Source organism: Eulemur rufifrons, chromosome 19, assembly GCF_041146395.1.
Source record: "Eulemur rufifrons isolate Redbay chromosome 19, OSU_ERuf_1, whole genome shotgun sequence".
Classification (NCBI taxonomy): Eukaryota; Metazoa; Chordata; class Mammalia; order Primates; family Lemuridae; genus Eulemur; species Eulemur rufifrons.
This window is the reverse complement of record NC_091001.1, coordinates 97978662-97993430: the sequence shown is the minus strand read 5'-3', so window position 1 is coordinate 97993430 and position 14769 is coordinate 97978662. Positions and strand designations below refer to the sequence as shown.

The 14769-nt window shown below is 34.5% G+C and overlaps 1 protein-coding gene across 3 annotated transcripts in view; it reads right to left on the bottom strand.

The window, feature by feature from the left end:
* ATAD2B (ATPase family AAA domain containing 2B) overlaps positions 1-14769 on the bottom strand; it is a 143060-nt gene that overhangs the window by 77445 nt on the left and 50846 nt on the right. For all 3 annotated transcript variants that reach the window (XM_069495191.1, XM_069495192.1, XM_069495193.1), the window contains 6 exons: positions 14061-14159; positions 11702-11813; positions 9103-9218; positions 7620-7794; positions 4184-4272; positions 462-621 (listed from right to left, as the gene is read on the bottom strand). In XM_069495191.1, coding sequence (XP_069351292.1) covers positions 462-621; positions 4184-4272; positions 7620-7794; positions 9103-9218; positions 11702-11813; positions 14061-14159 — 751 coding nt within the window. The remainder of the gene's footprint in view (positions 1-461; positions 622-4183; positions 4273-7619; positions 7795-9102; positions 9219-11701; positions 11814-14060; positions 14160-14769) is intronic.

Here is a 14769-nt window from a genome sequence, read left to right as displayed (position 1 = left end):
TGGAATAATATGTTCTTTTGAAAACTTTACACCATACTGAATAATGTTTGCTGCTTTTAATTAAATATAATATTATGAAAATTTAGGTACTGGGTCCTTCTTCATAAACCCACCAATAGTCAACAAAAATATTATTTTTATGGAAACAAAGCTACTTTGGGTAATTAGAGCACATAATTGGTGATACAAGGTAATTACCACAATGTGGAGAATTGAAGCAAGTAAGCATCTATAGTAACCTAATCAAGAACTTTCCTTTTACTTGCTAAAAATCATAAACTTTCTTATAATTGTTAATAGAAAAAAAATTGTTCATTACATAAGGTTTTTTAAGCATTAACTAAGATATTCCATAAGCACAAAATTTGAACAATGAAAATTCATAAAATATGCTCAGAGTATATATGCCTTATAATCGAATTACATATAAATTTTGTATTATTGAAAACAATAACTCTTACCTTTTGATCAGGCAGGTTGAAAAGGAATTCTCTGTCAAAACGACCAGGTCTCCTGAGTGCAGGATCTATAGAATCAAGTCTATTTGTAGCACCAATAACAACAATTTCACCCCTATTATCTAATCCATCCATAAGAGCAAGGAGAGTTGATACTATAGAGCTGTAAAAAAAATGTTTAGGCAAAATTGAAAGTTAAAAAAAGAAAGAAAACATTGTAAACATTGCTGCTTATAGTAGCTTTTTATCAGTCTTAAATGCTAATAAAATTACTGTAGCATGATTACATCTTAATGCAAGATCAAGTGATTTACAGAAATCATTTTTAAAAGTACAAAAAAAATACAATAATAGACACCTCAAGCATAACAATCAATCAATAAATAAATGACAAAATGGACCATCAAAATTAAAAACTTCTCTGTTTCAAACAGCACTATTAAAAAAGTAAAGAGACAGCTAGGCACGGTTGGCTTGCATCTATAATCCCAGCTATTGAGGAGGCTGAGGCAGGAGGATTGCTTGAGCCCAGGATTTCAAGGCTGCAGTAAGTTGAGATTGTGCCACTGCATACCAGCCTGGGTGATAGAGCAAGACCTCATCTCTTAAAAAAAAAAGAAAAAAAAAAAGGAAAAAGACAACCTAAAAAAGGAGAAAATATTTATAAATCATATACTTGATAAGGGTCTAAGGGTCCAGAATATATAACAAACTATTACAACTGAACAACTAAACAACACAAAGACAAATAATCAAATTTTAAAATATGCAAAAAATGGGCCGGGCGTGGTGGCTCACGCCTGTAATCCTACCACTCTGGGAGGCCGAGGAGGGTGGATCGTTTGAGCTCAGGAGTTCAAGACCAGCCTGAGCAAGAGCGAAACCCTGTCTCTACTAAAAATAGAAAGAAATTATATGGACAACTAAAAACATATCATATATAGAAAAAATTAGCTGGGCATGGTGGCACATGCCTGTAGTCCCAGCTACTTGGGAGGCTGAGGCAGGAGGATTGCTTGAGCCCAGGAGTTTGAGGTTGCTGTGAGCTAGGCTGACACCACGGCACTCTAGCCCAGGCAACAGAGTGAGACTCTGGGGAAAAAAAAAAAAAAATTAAGCTACCACAATAGGCAAATCTGCAGAAACAGAAAGCAGATGAGAGGTTGCATAGGGCTGGGAATACGAGGGATACAAGGTTTTGGGGGTGATGAAAATATTTTAAAATTAACTGGAGTGATGGTAACACAATTCTGTGAATAAACTGAAAGTCACTAAACTATAGAGTAAACTGTATAGCTGTGAGATGTAGCTCAATAAAGCTGTTTTTTAACAAAGAAAAAATATAATAATCTGTTTTTAATAGATAGCAATGTTGGGAGTTTATGTCTGGAAATTTATATGATGTTTAGTTTCTACTCTCTTACATTTACATTATTGTTATACTTTCAGACAATTTCTTTAGAATCGCTACCTTTTAAGTTCAACTCAAAATTATTGTGTGTGCGTATTTTAGAGTAGGTTTTTAAAACTATGACTTAAACATTTCTGAATTAAAATGTTTCATATCTAATTATAACAGAAACCACAGCTCTAGTAACAATGTTCTTTCTAGTGTTTTCCAACTGCTCTCATTTCTATTCCTTTATTCTTACTGCTAACACCTGCCTGAAATAACTTCTCCAATATGCTCAACATGTTAAAGAAATCATTCTTCCTCCCAAACACACTATTCTAGCTGTGTTTCCAAAATCTATAAATGGAACCAAAATGCTAGATACTCAATATATGTGTGAAGGGAGGACTTCTGATTCTTCTTTTCTAATTGAAAATTAATGACCTAAGTATCTCACTCAAGATATAAAGGGGGTGGGGGAGAATAAGCATCCTTAAGTAGAAGTTCATATTTAACTTCAAAATTTTCCTTAGTATCTTCTTATCACAAATAGGCATTTCAAGTGTTTATTGGAATGTAGCAGCATATTTAAGGGTTTTGCAGAAGAGTTTTCAGATGATAAAGTTTCAAACATGACCATAAACAGAATTACAATCTAACTTAAATTCTACTGAAAGATGTCTTTTAAAAAAAAAAAATCTGAATGACCAGCCCCTGAATCAAAATCCTTTAGTAACCCCTATTATGCTAATAATAAAGCCCAAACTACTTGACATGATACTCAAGGCCTACTTGCCTGTCCCAAACTCACTCTCCTAACATTATCTTCTAAAAGTGTTTTTTTACCTTTCAAATAAAAAATTAAAATCCAAATGAAATTGTTTTGTATGGTATAAAGAGGGGTCTAGTTTTTTTTTCCACCAAAAGGATATCCAATTTTCCTAGCATTCATTATTTATAGAAAAGGTCATCCTAGGCCGGGCGCGGTGGCTCACGCCTGTAATCCTAGCACTCTGGGAGGCCGAGGTGGGCGGATCGTTTGAGCTCAGGAGTTCGAGACCAGCCTGAGCAAGAGCGAGACCCCATCTCTACTAAAAATAGAAAGAAATTATATGGACAGCTAAAAATATATATAGAAAAAATTAGCCGGGCATGGTGGCGCCTGCCTGTAGTCCCAGCTACTCGGGAGGCTGAGACAGGAGGATCGCTTGAGCTCAGGAGTTTGAGGTTGCTGTGAGCTAGGCTGACGCCACGGCACTCACTCTAGCCTGGGCAACAGAGTGAGACTCTGTCTCAAAAAAAAAAAAAAAAGAAAAGAAAAGGTCATCCTTTCTCAACAGCATCTTTTATCATAAATCAATAATCTATATATGTGTGGATTTATTTATGGCCCTAAGGCTGTGTTCCATTAGTCTATTTGGCTACTCTTCCACCAATACCAAATTTTCTTAACTCTAAGAGGCCTTGATATCCAGCAGAGGAAGTCCTCCTATCTTGTTCTTTCCACAAAAGTCTTCACTACTCTTCTCTTTTTTTTTAAAGACCCACTACAGAGCAGAGTCTTCATTATTCTTAATCGTCTGTATTTCTATATAAATTTCAGAGTCATTTTGTCAAGTTCCCTGCCCCCCCAAAAAGTCATGATTCTGAATAGGATTATACTGAATCTATTCATTAATGTGGAAGAAAAGACAATTTAAAAATAGTCTTCCAAATGAAGAACTGGTATTTCTCTCCATTTATTTAATCTTTCATTAATGTTTCTCAATACAGTTTATTATTTTCTACATAGATGTAATGTGGGACTTTTGTTAGACTTACTCTTGGTAACTTCTTTTTTTGAATGAAATTATAAATGGTTAACTTTCCATTTTTACACAATTACTGGTACAAAGAAATACAAAATTTAGATTTATATTGATTGGTCCAAACTTGCATCTACCTACAGATTGCTTTGGAATTTCCATACACATAATTATATCATCTAGAAATTATAGCAGGTCGGGAGTGGTGGCTCACGCCTGTAATCCTAGCACTCTGTCACAGCGACTCAACTCTGCTCTTGTAGCACAAAAGCAACCATGGACAATACTTATGAACATGTCCGTGGTCCAATATAACTTCTTTATAAAAACAGGCAGAGGGTGAGATTTGACTCACATGCTGTGGTTTGCGGACCCCTGTGCTAAGTGAAAGTAGTATTCCTCACAGGCACAGATTACATTTTAAAATTCTTTGTAAGCCTCATAACACTTAGCCAAGGGATAAGGCTAAATACTTACTATGTCAATGAGTAAAAAGAACCCAACATAATCAGATTAGGAGAAATTACCTGTGGATCTGATCTTGTCTGCTAGAGCGAACTGGAGCTAATCCATCTATTTCATCAAAAAATATTATAGAAGGTCTCATCAAATATGCCTAGTAAAAAGAAAACAAATGTTATTTATTATATTAGTTTTCATTTTCAAAATGTATTATATTTTCTTAATAGGATATACAAGTAAATCATACAACATGCAGCAGGTATGAAAGAGCATAAAGTATTATAAAAACGAAATCCCACCACCCCAGTCTCCAACAAGGTCTTTGCCCATTAAGCAACTGTTTCCAGTTTGTTTATTCTTCCAAACATATTTAGACACACAAAGGTTAGTGTATTTTTAAACACAAATGATAGCACATTATACAAATTCCTTTTACCATATAAGTCTTTTTTACATAACAATATATCTTAATTAGCTTCCACATAAGGACATAAAGATCTGTGTCATTCTTTTTTAATAGCTATATAATGTCCTATTATATGGATGTGCCGTAATTAAACCAGTCACCTTCCTATGAACATTTAGGCTGTTTTCAATATTTTCCTATTACCAACAATGCTGTAATAAATAATCATAAATAACAAATAATAAATAATTGTATTTATCATTTCATATGAGTATAAACATGTCAATATAATCAATTCTAAAAACTATTGGTTCAAAAGGCACATGTCATTTCTAATCTAGTTAGATACTGGCAAACTGCCTTCCACTGAGGTACCAATTTACCCTCTAACCAGCAATATTTAAGGGTGTTCATCAACAATGTATTATCAAACTGATTGATCTTCACTAAATTTTTTCAATGAAGAATATTATCTCATTTTAGTGTTAATTCTTATTTCTATTACAAGTGAAGATGAGCATGTTTTACATCTTTAAGAATCAGTTATATTGCTTTTTCCATGGAAGTTCTATTCATATCATTTGCCTATTACTTCACTAGGTTACTGATCTTTTGCTTACTGAGTTCTGGGAGCTATTTATTTCAAAGATTAGCCCTTTGTACGTGAAAGGAAATGTAAATATTTTTCTCAAGAAGTATCACTTATCTTTTGGCTTGGTATTGCTATGGTTTGAATGTCTGTCCCCTCCAAAACTCACATTGAAATGTTGAAATTTAATTGCCATTGAGATGGTATTGGGAGGTAGGACCTTTAAGAGGCGTTTAGGTCATGAGGGCTCCACCCTCATGAATGGACTAATGCTGTTATCAAGGGAATTAATTCCTTATTATGGCTAGTGAGTTCACCTACATTTTGTGCATTCTTTCTTTCTCTCTCTCTCTGCCCTTTGGTTATGTGATGTCTTTACCATGTTACGACACAGCAAGAAGGCACTAACCAGATGCAAGCACCTTGATATTGGACTTCTTAGCCTCCAGAACTGTGAGCCAATAAATTTCTGTTCATCATAAATTACTCAGTCTGTGTTAGTCTATTATAACAGCACAAAATAGACTAAGATAGGTATGTTGTTGCCACGTAGAATCTTAAAAAAAAAATTTTGGCTGGGCATGGTGGCCCACCCTTGTAATCCTAGCACTGTGGGGCCAAGGCAGGAGTATCACTTGAGGCCAGGAGTTCAAGACCAGCCTGGGCAATGTAGCGAGATCCTGTCACTACAAAAAACGAAAAAATTAGCTGGGCATGGTGGCATGCGTCTGTAGCCCCAGCTACTCAGGAGGCTAAGACGGGAGCAGTGCTTGAGCCCAGGATTGCTTGAGCCCAGGAGTTATGGCTGTCATGAGCTATGATGACACCATTGTACTCTAACCTGGGCAGCAGAGCAAACCTGGTCTCTTTAAAAAGAAAAAAATGTATGTACTGCCTCTTTTCTTCCCCAGTTAGACACTTTCTACTGTGAGGTTATAAACAAAATTCTCCCCTGTTTTCTTCTGGTACTTTCAGAGTCATTTTTCTCATGTATATATTAAATCTAGCAGGAACAATTTAATTTAAGGTAAATGAGTATTAGATTACAAACGGAAAATTTTTTACCATGTAATTTACTCAAATTAATATAATTTATGTTTCAAAATTACTTTAAAGCAAATTCTTGGTTTACAGGAAGGTCAGCTTACTAAGGAATAGATATGAATTTTCGCTTTCTCCCTGATACAATATGCATTAAACTTCCAGTGTTTTCTAATGATTTGAAATGAAGGATAATTCAACCACAAAATGTGGATTTAGAAAAAAAATAAAAGAACCAGAATTACAAAATTAGAGATTAGATTTGATAATTATTTTTATATCTATTAAAGAAACAATATAGTTTATGTCATGGTTTTAAATGAAACCAAGAGACATGCCCACCTTCCCCCCTAGCATGAATTGGCTAAAAAGTATAATTGTTTTAAAAATGTAAAATAAAGTCATTGAACAACATACCAGCATTCCCAAGCCAATTCTTCCCTCATCTATCAATGTTATTTTATATTTATATTTTTCAATTATTTTTAAATTCTCTTGAAGCATTCAGACTGCGTATGCTTGACTTGCCACTAGACACTGAACTTCAAGATAAAATTCTTATCTATTCCTCTAAATGTATTATCGAGAACAAAGCAGTTATTGATACTAATAACAACTTTAAAATATTAAATTGATGTGCTTCACCAATTGCAAAGGACTTTTATACACACCAACTCAGCAATGGGTATTCAATAAATGCTTATTGAAAGCATTTTCTATTTCATGTGAATTTCCTCAGACATAATCAAATAAAAATTACATTGCCAAGTATGAATAGCTTCCTTCACTAGCTCAATCAAAAGTGAATTTATATCAGGAAAAATATAAGATATAGGAAATATCTTTTGGGGTAGAGACAGGGTCTTGCTGTGTTGCCCAGGCTGGTCTCAACTCCTGGCCTCAAGCAATCCTCTTGCCTCATCCTCCCAAAGTGCTGGGATTACAGGTGTAAGCCACCCTGCCCAGCCATTGAAATAATAACTTTAAAGATACTATTACATAGAAATAGTAGAGATAGCCTACACAATATTCACTCACCTCACTCTGCCTTTTAAAAGCATTCACTTATTTTTGAAATTTTGGACTGTATTTACAACTCATGAAAATGAATAACACTGCTTTGTGAGATTTCTTGCACAGATATATAACAGATATTTATGCCAGTTGTAGCTCTTCAACTGAATTACATCTAACAATATATGTGCTATATCTGGGGTCCTCAAAAGCACCTAACACACTATTATATGCCTGGTAGCCATCTCAATAAATGTTTTATGATCATAAATATTCAAAAGTACTAGTAAAACTGCTTTAAATAACTATAAGGCATACAATTTCAGATTATTGAGCCTAAATTTTATATGCTGATTGGAAAATATGCCTCCTCAAAAACAATTTGTACTTTCAGATTAAATGTATTAAATATGCTAAAGAAGATATTCTCCAATTAGCTGATTTTTCTTACCTGGTCAAAAAGAAGCCTTAGTTGCCTTTCAGATTCACCAACCCATTTGCTCAAACAATCTGCTCCTTTTCGCATAAAAAAAGCCACCTTTTTGTCTCCTTGACTGCATTCATTAGCTAATGCTCTGGCAACCAAGGTTTTACCAGTGCCAGGAGGGCCATAAAACAAACAGCCCCTAGGGGAATAAAGAATCAAAAAAAGTGAAGTAAATTAACGTTATCACCACCGACAACTAATTTAAAAGGATATCCCTCCTTCCCACATAATTTTGTCTTACTATATTCTTAGACACTGAGAGAAAGCTTTTTCCAGCATATAGACAAAGTGTCACTTTGCTGAGTCCTCAAAGCACCAAGCTTTGGGAGACATGAAATAGTTAAAGTACACAGTAATTTGGCAAGATATACCAAAATTTTAAATGTGTTTCCCTATGATCCAGAAATGTCACATTTTAGAATATACCATATAGAAATAATCAAAAGAATGTATAAAGAGGGCCAGGCATGGTGGCTCACGCCTGTAACACCAGTACTTCAGGAGGTCAAGGCAGGAGGATCACTTGAGGCCAAGAGTTATGACCTGCCTGGGCAACACAACAAGATCCTGTCTCTACAAAAAAATTTAAAAATTAGTTGGGCATGGTGGAATGTGCCTGTAGTCCTAGCTATTTGGCAAGCTGAGGCAGGAGGATCGCTTGAACCCAGGAGTTTGGGGTTACAGTGAGTACCACTGCACTCCAGCCTGGGTGACAGAGCAAGACCCTGTCTCTTAAGAAAAAAAGAAAAGAAAAGAAAAGAAAGAAACAAGAATGCATAAAGATAGGATTTTCCATATCCTTAAACACATGGAAAATAAATTAGAATCAAATCTGAATAAAAAGTGCCTCTTGTTGCTTCTTATGGATGAATAAGAAAGGTAAAAAAAAAAAAAAAAAAAAAAGTGCCTCCTCAATGAAAACGGACATTTATCAGTTTAAATCTAACAGCCTATAGGAATACCTTCAGAATATTTTATTCTGCCCAATTTCCTTTAACATAATTTCTCAGCCTTTTCTAACAGTTCAATGGCCAGCCACCACATGATCAGACATAATCATAAAAATAAATTATCATGCTCACCCTATTTCAAAAATATCCCATCATCAAGTCAAAAAAACACTACAATGAAATTGTGCTTCCAAAACTAAACAACATATAGCATCAAACTCCATACTATTAGAAAGCCTAATTCAGAGAAATCCATTTGGGCAATCCAGTTGTATGTATATTCAGGGACTACATAAAGAATCTCATCTTGTGCCTGACTTCTAAATCCTGAAATGTAAACTTCAAGAGCACAGTTAGTTCCAAAGCCTCTGAGCCCTAAATAATAAAATTTCATTTCTAACTATCATTGCCAGGACACATCAAAAGTAAATATATATGAAATATGTATATATTAAAATTTGATAATAGTAATAAGAAATAACTGAGACATTACTTACCTTGGAGGCTGAATTTTAAATTTTTCAAAAATTTCTGGGTATAAAAGTGGGAATACTACCATTTCCTTTAGTGCATGAATATGATGACTCAATCCACCTATGCTATCAAACCGCACCTTGGAAAGAAGCAGAAAAGTTTCATATAAGATAATTTTATTGTTTATTAGGGATCCACAGCTCTAGAACATAAAAAATAAATAAATAATTTTATATGTTTTATAGAATTTTAAAATATTTATGAAATAGTCTTATGATTCAGAAGAAATACATGCCTTCAGCAGGAGCTTTTGAACATAACTACAAATAAGCATAAAACAATAAAGGCAACAGTAAAATTCAAGTTTACATTTCAGTTCAGGCTAATTAAGCTATCATTCTTTAATATAGTAACTCAGGACCAGGATTAATGCCCACTCTAAAACTTTACTGGGTATCTAAGAGACGTTATATTATATTCATACTCAGCCTGAGCAAGAGCGAGACTCTGTCTCTACTAAAAATAGAAAGAAATGATTTGGACAGCTAAAAATATATATAGAAAAAAGTTAGCCGGGCATGGTGGCACATGCCTGTAGTCCCAGCTACTCGGGAGGCTGAGGCAGGAGGATCGCTTGAGCCCAGGTGTTTGAGGTTGCTATGAGCTAGGCTGACGCCACAGCACTCTAGCCTGGGCAACAGAGCGAGACTCTGTCTCAAAAAAAAAAAAAAAAATATTTATATATATGTATATATACACATATGTATATATATTTTGTATATGCATTCTCAGAAGAGGCAGTATCATCCCCACAGAGGCAAAATTTGGTTCATGTGTAGGGCAAGAAAATCTTAGCTATTACAATGGTTTGTGGCCCTCGGAAGCCCAACCTTACCTGATGAAATTTTATTTTTAATATTTATTTCTCTAGTTAGAGAGAATTTTAATCTTTCTCCTTACAGGACAGCAATGAAAAAATGGTTTAAGAAACACTGATCTATCACAAGAAGCAACAAAGATTGTTCCTCCTACCCATAATAATTTAAATAGCTAAAAGATTTTGCAAACAAAAAAGTGTAAAGGAAAAAACTGCTTGAAAGAAATTTTGCCAAAATGTTAACACAATTGCCTCTATTATTGGTTTATGGGAGATCTCTTTTCCTGCTTCTCCATTCTGCTATGGTACTCGAAAATGTTTTACAGTGAGTATGTCAACATGCCAGGAAAAGCTTAAGTAAACTAGAAAAATAAAAAAATTTCTTGTATAGCAATTTTTAAATAAATAAGTTACTCTAATTGACTGGCAGAGATGTCTAATGTTAACTAGATTCAACAAAGTGCTGGTAAGTCAAATAAGCAAAGATCATTAGGTAAGGTCCTCTGAGAAAATATACTTATTAGAAATGGGATTCTGGGCATATTCGATGCTCTGACATTTCTTTCATTAATAACGTAAATAATTTCCTCTATTACTTCAGATTAGAGATAGTTAAAATTTCATCTTCAAATATATATGCAACTCTATTAATAACTTCCTTTAAACCTCATATGAGGATCAGTTAAATTATGTTGTATTGAGAGATTTATGGGAACAAAGAAAAAAATATATTAAATAAGTTCTTGGTTTTACAGTAAGTAACCTTATTCCAAAGTATCATTAAGATACTACTAACAGTGAGAAAGAATCTACCATGTCTGCTGAATCCCGTGTCTCTTTTCATGCTATTTAATAAATACCCTCCCTGGATATGATTATCCATTTTCTGCAGTGACCACAACAATCTTTATATTGATGACCATATCTGAATTTCTATCTGATATTCTCCCTATTGTCAAACCTAAACAATTGCCTACAAGTTACCTCCACTTGTGATATACCACGGACACATAAAATATGTCTACAACTAATTAAATCATCTTCCTACCTCAAACACTTATCCCTCTTCTTATGTTCCCTACTCAGAGAATGGAGCTATCCATTTTTCATACAGTTCATCCATTATCCACCTAATCACTTAAGCTAGAAACTTGGGTAATACCCTCAAGTTGTTTCTCACTCTCATTCCCTAAAAGCAATTAATTCACCAAATTCTGTCATATCCGAATTCAATCCTCAATTCTCTAAAATCCATCTACTTCTTTTCACCATTATCCTACTTTCTCTCATGACCACTATTCCAGATAACGAGATTGCAATGACATCCAAACCAGTCTCCCATGCTAGCCTTGCTTATCCCAAATTCATTAACTACATCATAGCCTAAGTGATCTATCTCAAATACAAATCTGATCATGAAACTATTAAATAAGAAGTTTCAACAGTAGCCCATTACTTATCAAGGTTTATAAGGCCTTGTCTGTCATAATCTTCTCAGCCTCATTTCTTGCCTGTTACATATTCCAGTAACACTGAAATGAAAAAACCTAAGACCACGTGTAACCAGGGTTCTTAGGTTCTAAAACATACACATCAAAACGTTCATATCGGTCATATCTGAATTTCCTACTGTTATCATGGGCTGCTTTAGAAACAAGGAAAAACTTAAAACATTTACTAAACTTACTGATTTAAGTAAGATGCACCTCAAAGTTTGTGAAAAAAAGAAAAATAAATAAACTTACTGATTTATCAATGTTCATCGGATCAACATCAGCCAAGCTTGCACCCACTTTCACCCGTTCTCGGAGAATACCACTAGCTAAGTCTTCTGCTCTTAAGTTCATAGGTAAACATCTGAAATATGTAAAAAATCCAAGTAAAAGAGCTTTAAAACTTCCACATTTTTAAAGTCAAAATAAGTTTAAATCTTAGACACATTTTAATCTTTTTTTTTGAGGCAGAGTCTCGCTTTGTTGCCCGGGCTAGAGTGAGTGCCGTGGCGTCAGCCTAGCTCACAGCAACCTCAAACTCCTGGGCTTAAGCGATCCTACTGCCTCAGCCTCCCGAGTAGCTGGGACTACAGGCATGCGCCACCATGCCCGGCTAATTTTTTCTATATATATTTTAGTTGGCCAGATAATTTCTTTCTATTTTTTTTAGTAGAGACGGGGTCTTGCTCTTGCTCAGGCTGGTCTCGAACTCCTGACCTTGAGCGATCCACCCGCCTCGGCCTCCCAGAGTGCTAGGATTACAGGCGTGAGCCACCGCGCCCGGCCTTTAATCTTTTTCTTTTTCTCATAACCCAGAAAATGACATCAAAGGATTTCATATTTTTAAACTACTTTTCCTAAATTCTTTTCAACTGACCAAAAATAAAGTTATTCACTAAATAAAACAAACAGGATCATTAATATGTTTGTCCAAAGAGCCCAATCTATTCCAATTTAGGAAATCTTATACCTGATATATTATACAACTATAAGATAAAAATAAATCTACAGATACTATAATAATGACATTATAATAAAATCATGCTTCATTATAATACTTTAATTTCATTACATGGATATATCTAGGCAGTTTATATGACTGAAAAAATTTTCTTTCCCTTTTGATCAAAGGAAACCAATTTTAGATCACATTTTGAGAACTAAGCTTTGTCTTTTGTGTAACTATCTGGAGAGAGATCTCTAGCTACCTAAAATCCTATACTACATTACTTAATTTTATTATCCCCTAAGTAAATATAATCTACTTCCTCTTTTGTTCTTTTTCAAGACAGGGTCTTGCTCTGTCACCATGGTAGACTGTAATTTCAACTGACATTTCTGAATCTTAACTTACCTTAAAAATATATTACCAAAGTAGATTACCAAAATAGTTCAGATTAAACAGGCATTAAATTCTTTTATTTAAATTTAGATTTTTCTTTTTCTTTTTTTTTCTTTTGAGACAGGGTCTAGATCTGCTGCCTGGGCTAGAGTGCAGTGGCACTATCAGAGTTCACTGCAATCTTGAACTCCTGGCTGCCTCAGCCTCCCAGGTAGCTGGAACTACAGGTGCACGCCACCATGCCCAGCTAATTTTTCTATTTTTGTAGAGATGGAGTATTGCTCTTGCTCAGGCTGGTCACAACTTGTGGCCTCAAGCAATCCTCCTGCCTCAACCTCCCAAAGTGCTAGGATGCGGGTGTGAGCCATCATGCCTGGCCAAAGGAATTCTTTTTTAGCATATACTATACACCAATCCAAACTTATTTCCAAGACTTGCTAACTGAAAACTTGGTATTTCTACAACAGATATATTCAACACTGATTATTTACTAGACAAATACAGATTCTCTCCCCTGGTGAAAATTCTTGGAGGTTTTATTTTATTTATTTATTTATTTATTTTGAGACAGAGTCTCGCTTTGTTGCCCGGGCTAGAGTGAGTGCCATGGCGTCAGCCTAGCTCACAGCAACCTCAAACTCCCGGGCTTAAACGATCCTACTGCCTCAGCCTCCCGAGTAGCTGGGACTACCGGCATGCGCCACCATGCCCAGCTAATTTTTTCTATTATATATTTTAGTTGGCTCTTGGAGGTTTTAGTGAGCCACACAGTAACCAGGCATTTACTCGAGTTAGGCAAAGATTACCAGAGACATTCATTCAACCAACATTAAAACAAATTTTTACAACAAAAATCCAAGAGCTCCTGAGATAATTCCATTAGAAACTATATCTCATTCTGAGTGCTATACTGTAATCATTACAAATACCTAAAATCAGCCTCATTACATGGATCTGGATTACAGAGGGATACAGAAGAAAAGACAGATGCTGCCATATAGGTTCTCTTCTCCTTGGCTCTTTTACCTCTCCACATGTTATTTTATTATAAGTACTTACAGAATAAGTAATTTTGGTAAAATTTCCCTAGGTTAGATTTCTATTTGAAGAATTACTAAGTAAAAACCAAGTCTGTGCATTACTTTAGTCTAAAATGTGTGTTGAATATCAATGTTAGCAAGGTGCCAGTAAAGATAAGAAACTCATACAAAAACAAAAACTATTCTTCCTTTTTACTACCATGGAAATAATACTAAAACATTTACTAACCTATTTCTTGCTCTTGCCATGCTCTTTGATTTCCTTCTTTCAAAGCGTTCTTCATCAGAAGAAGTTGTGTCACTACTATGAATAGCATGCTTCTTTCTCCTATTTAAAGAGAGTAAAATACTTAAAACCATTATAGTAGCAAATGGCTTTAAAAACACATTATAAACATCACATCTATAAATTAACTCAGTAGAAAATTCATTCAGAAAATATTTATTAAGATTGTTGTCCTCATATAGTTTACATCTAATGGAGTAAAAGGTAATAAGTTCAGAGAAAAAGAAAAAAAGGAAAATAGGAACCCTAAATGTTTTTAAATAGGGTAAATCAGGAAGGGAGTCGGTAACCAATTTAATTTGTATCCAAATCAGGTATGTCACTGTTTGATAAATAACATTAGAATCTTAGAAAAGAAAGTTCACCTTTTTCATTTTTTATTCTCTTTCCTATATAATCAAAACAGTCTAGACATTTAAAGATCTAAGAAAAACAAGGGCTTTCACTTCTCACCTACAACACTTCCGCCCTGTTTGAATTTTCTTACAAAACACATAAAATTTTTTGAAGAAGAAATAATTTATAATCAGAACTACTATGGAATGATTAGATAGATAATATATCAGGCTACAGTCATCCTAAAAGAGAAGCAGTACTTAATGAATGCTACATTATTAATATAACACATGACATCTCTAAGATACCTAGAAAA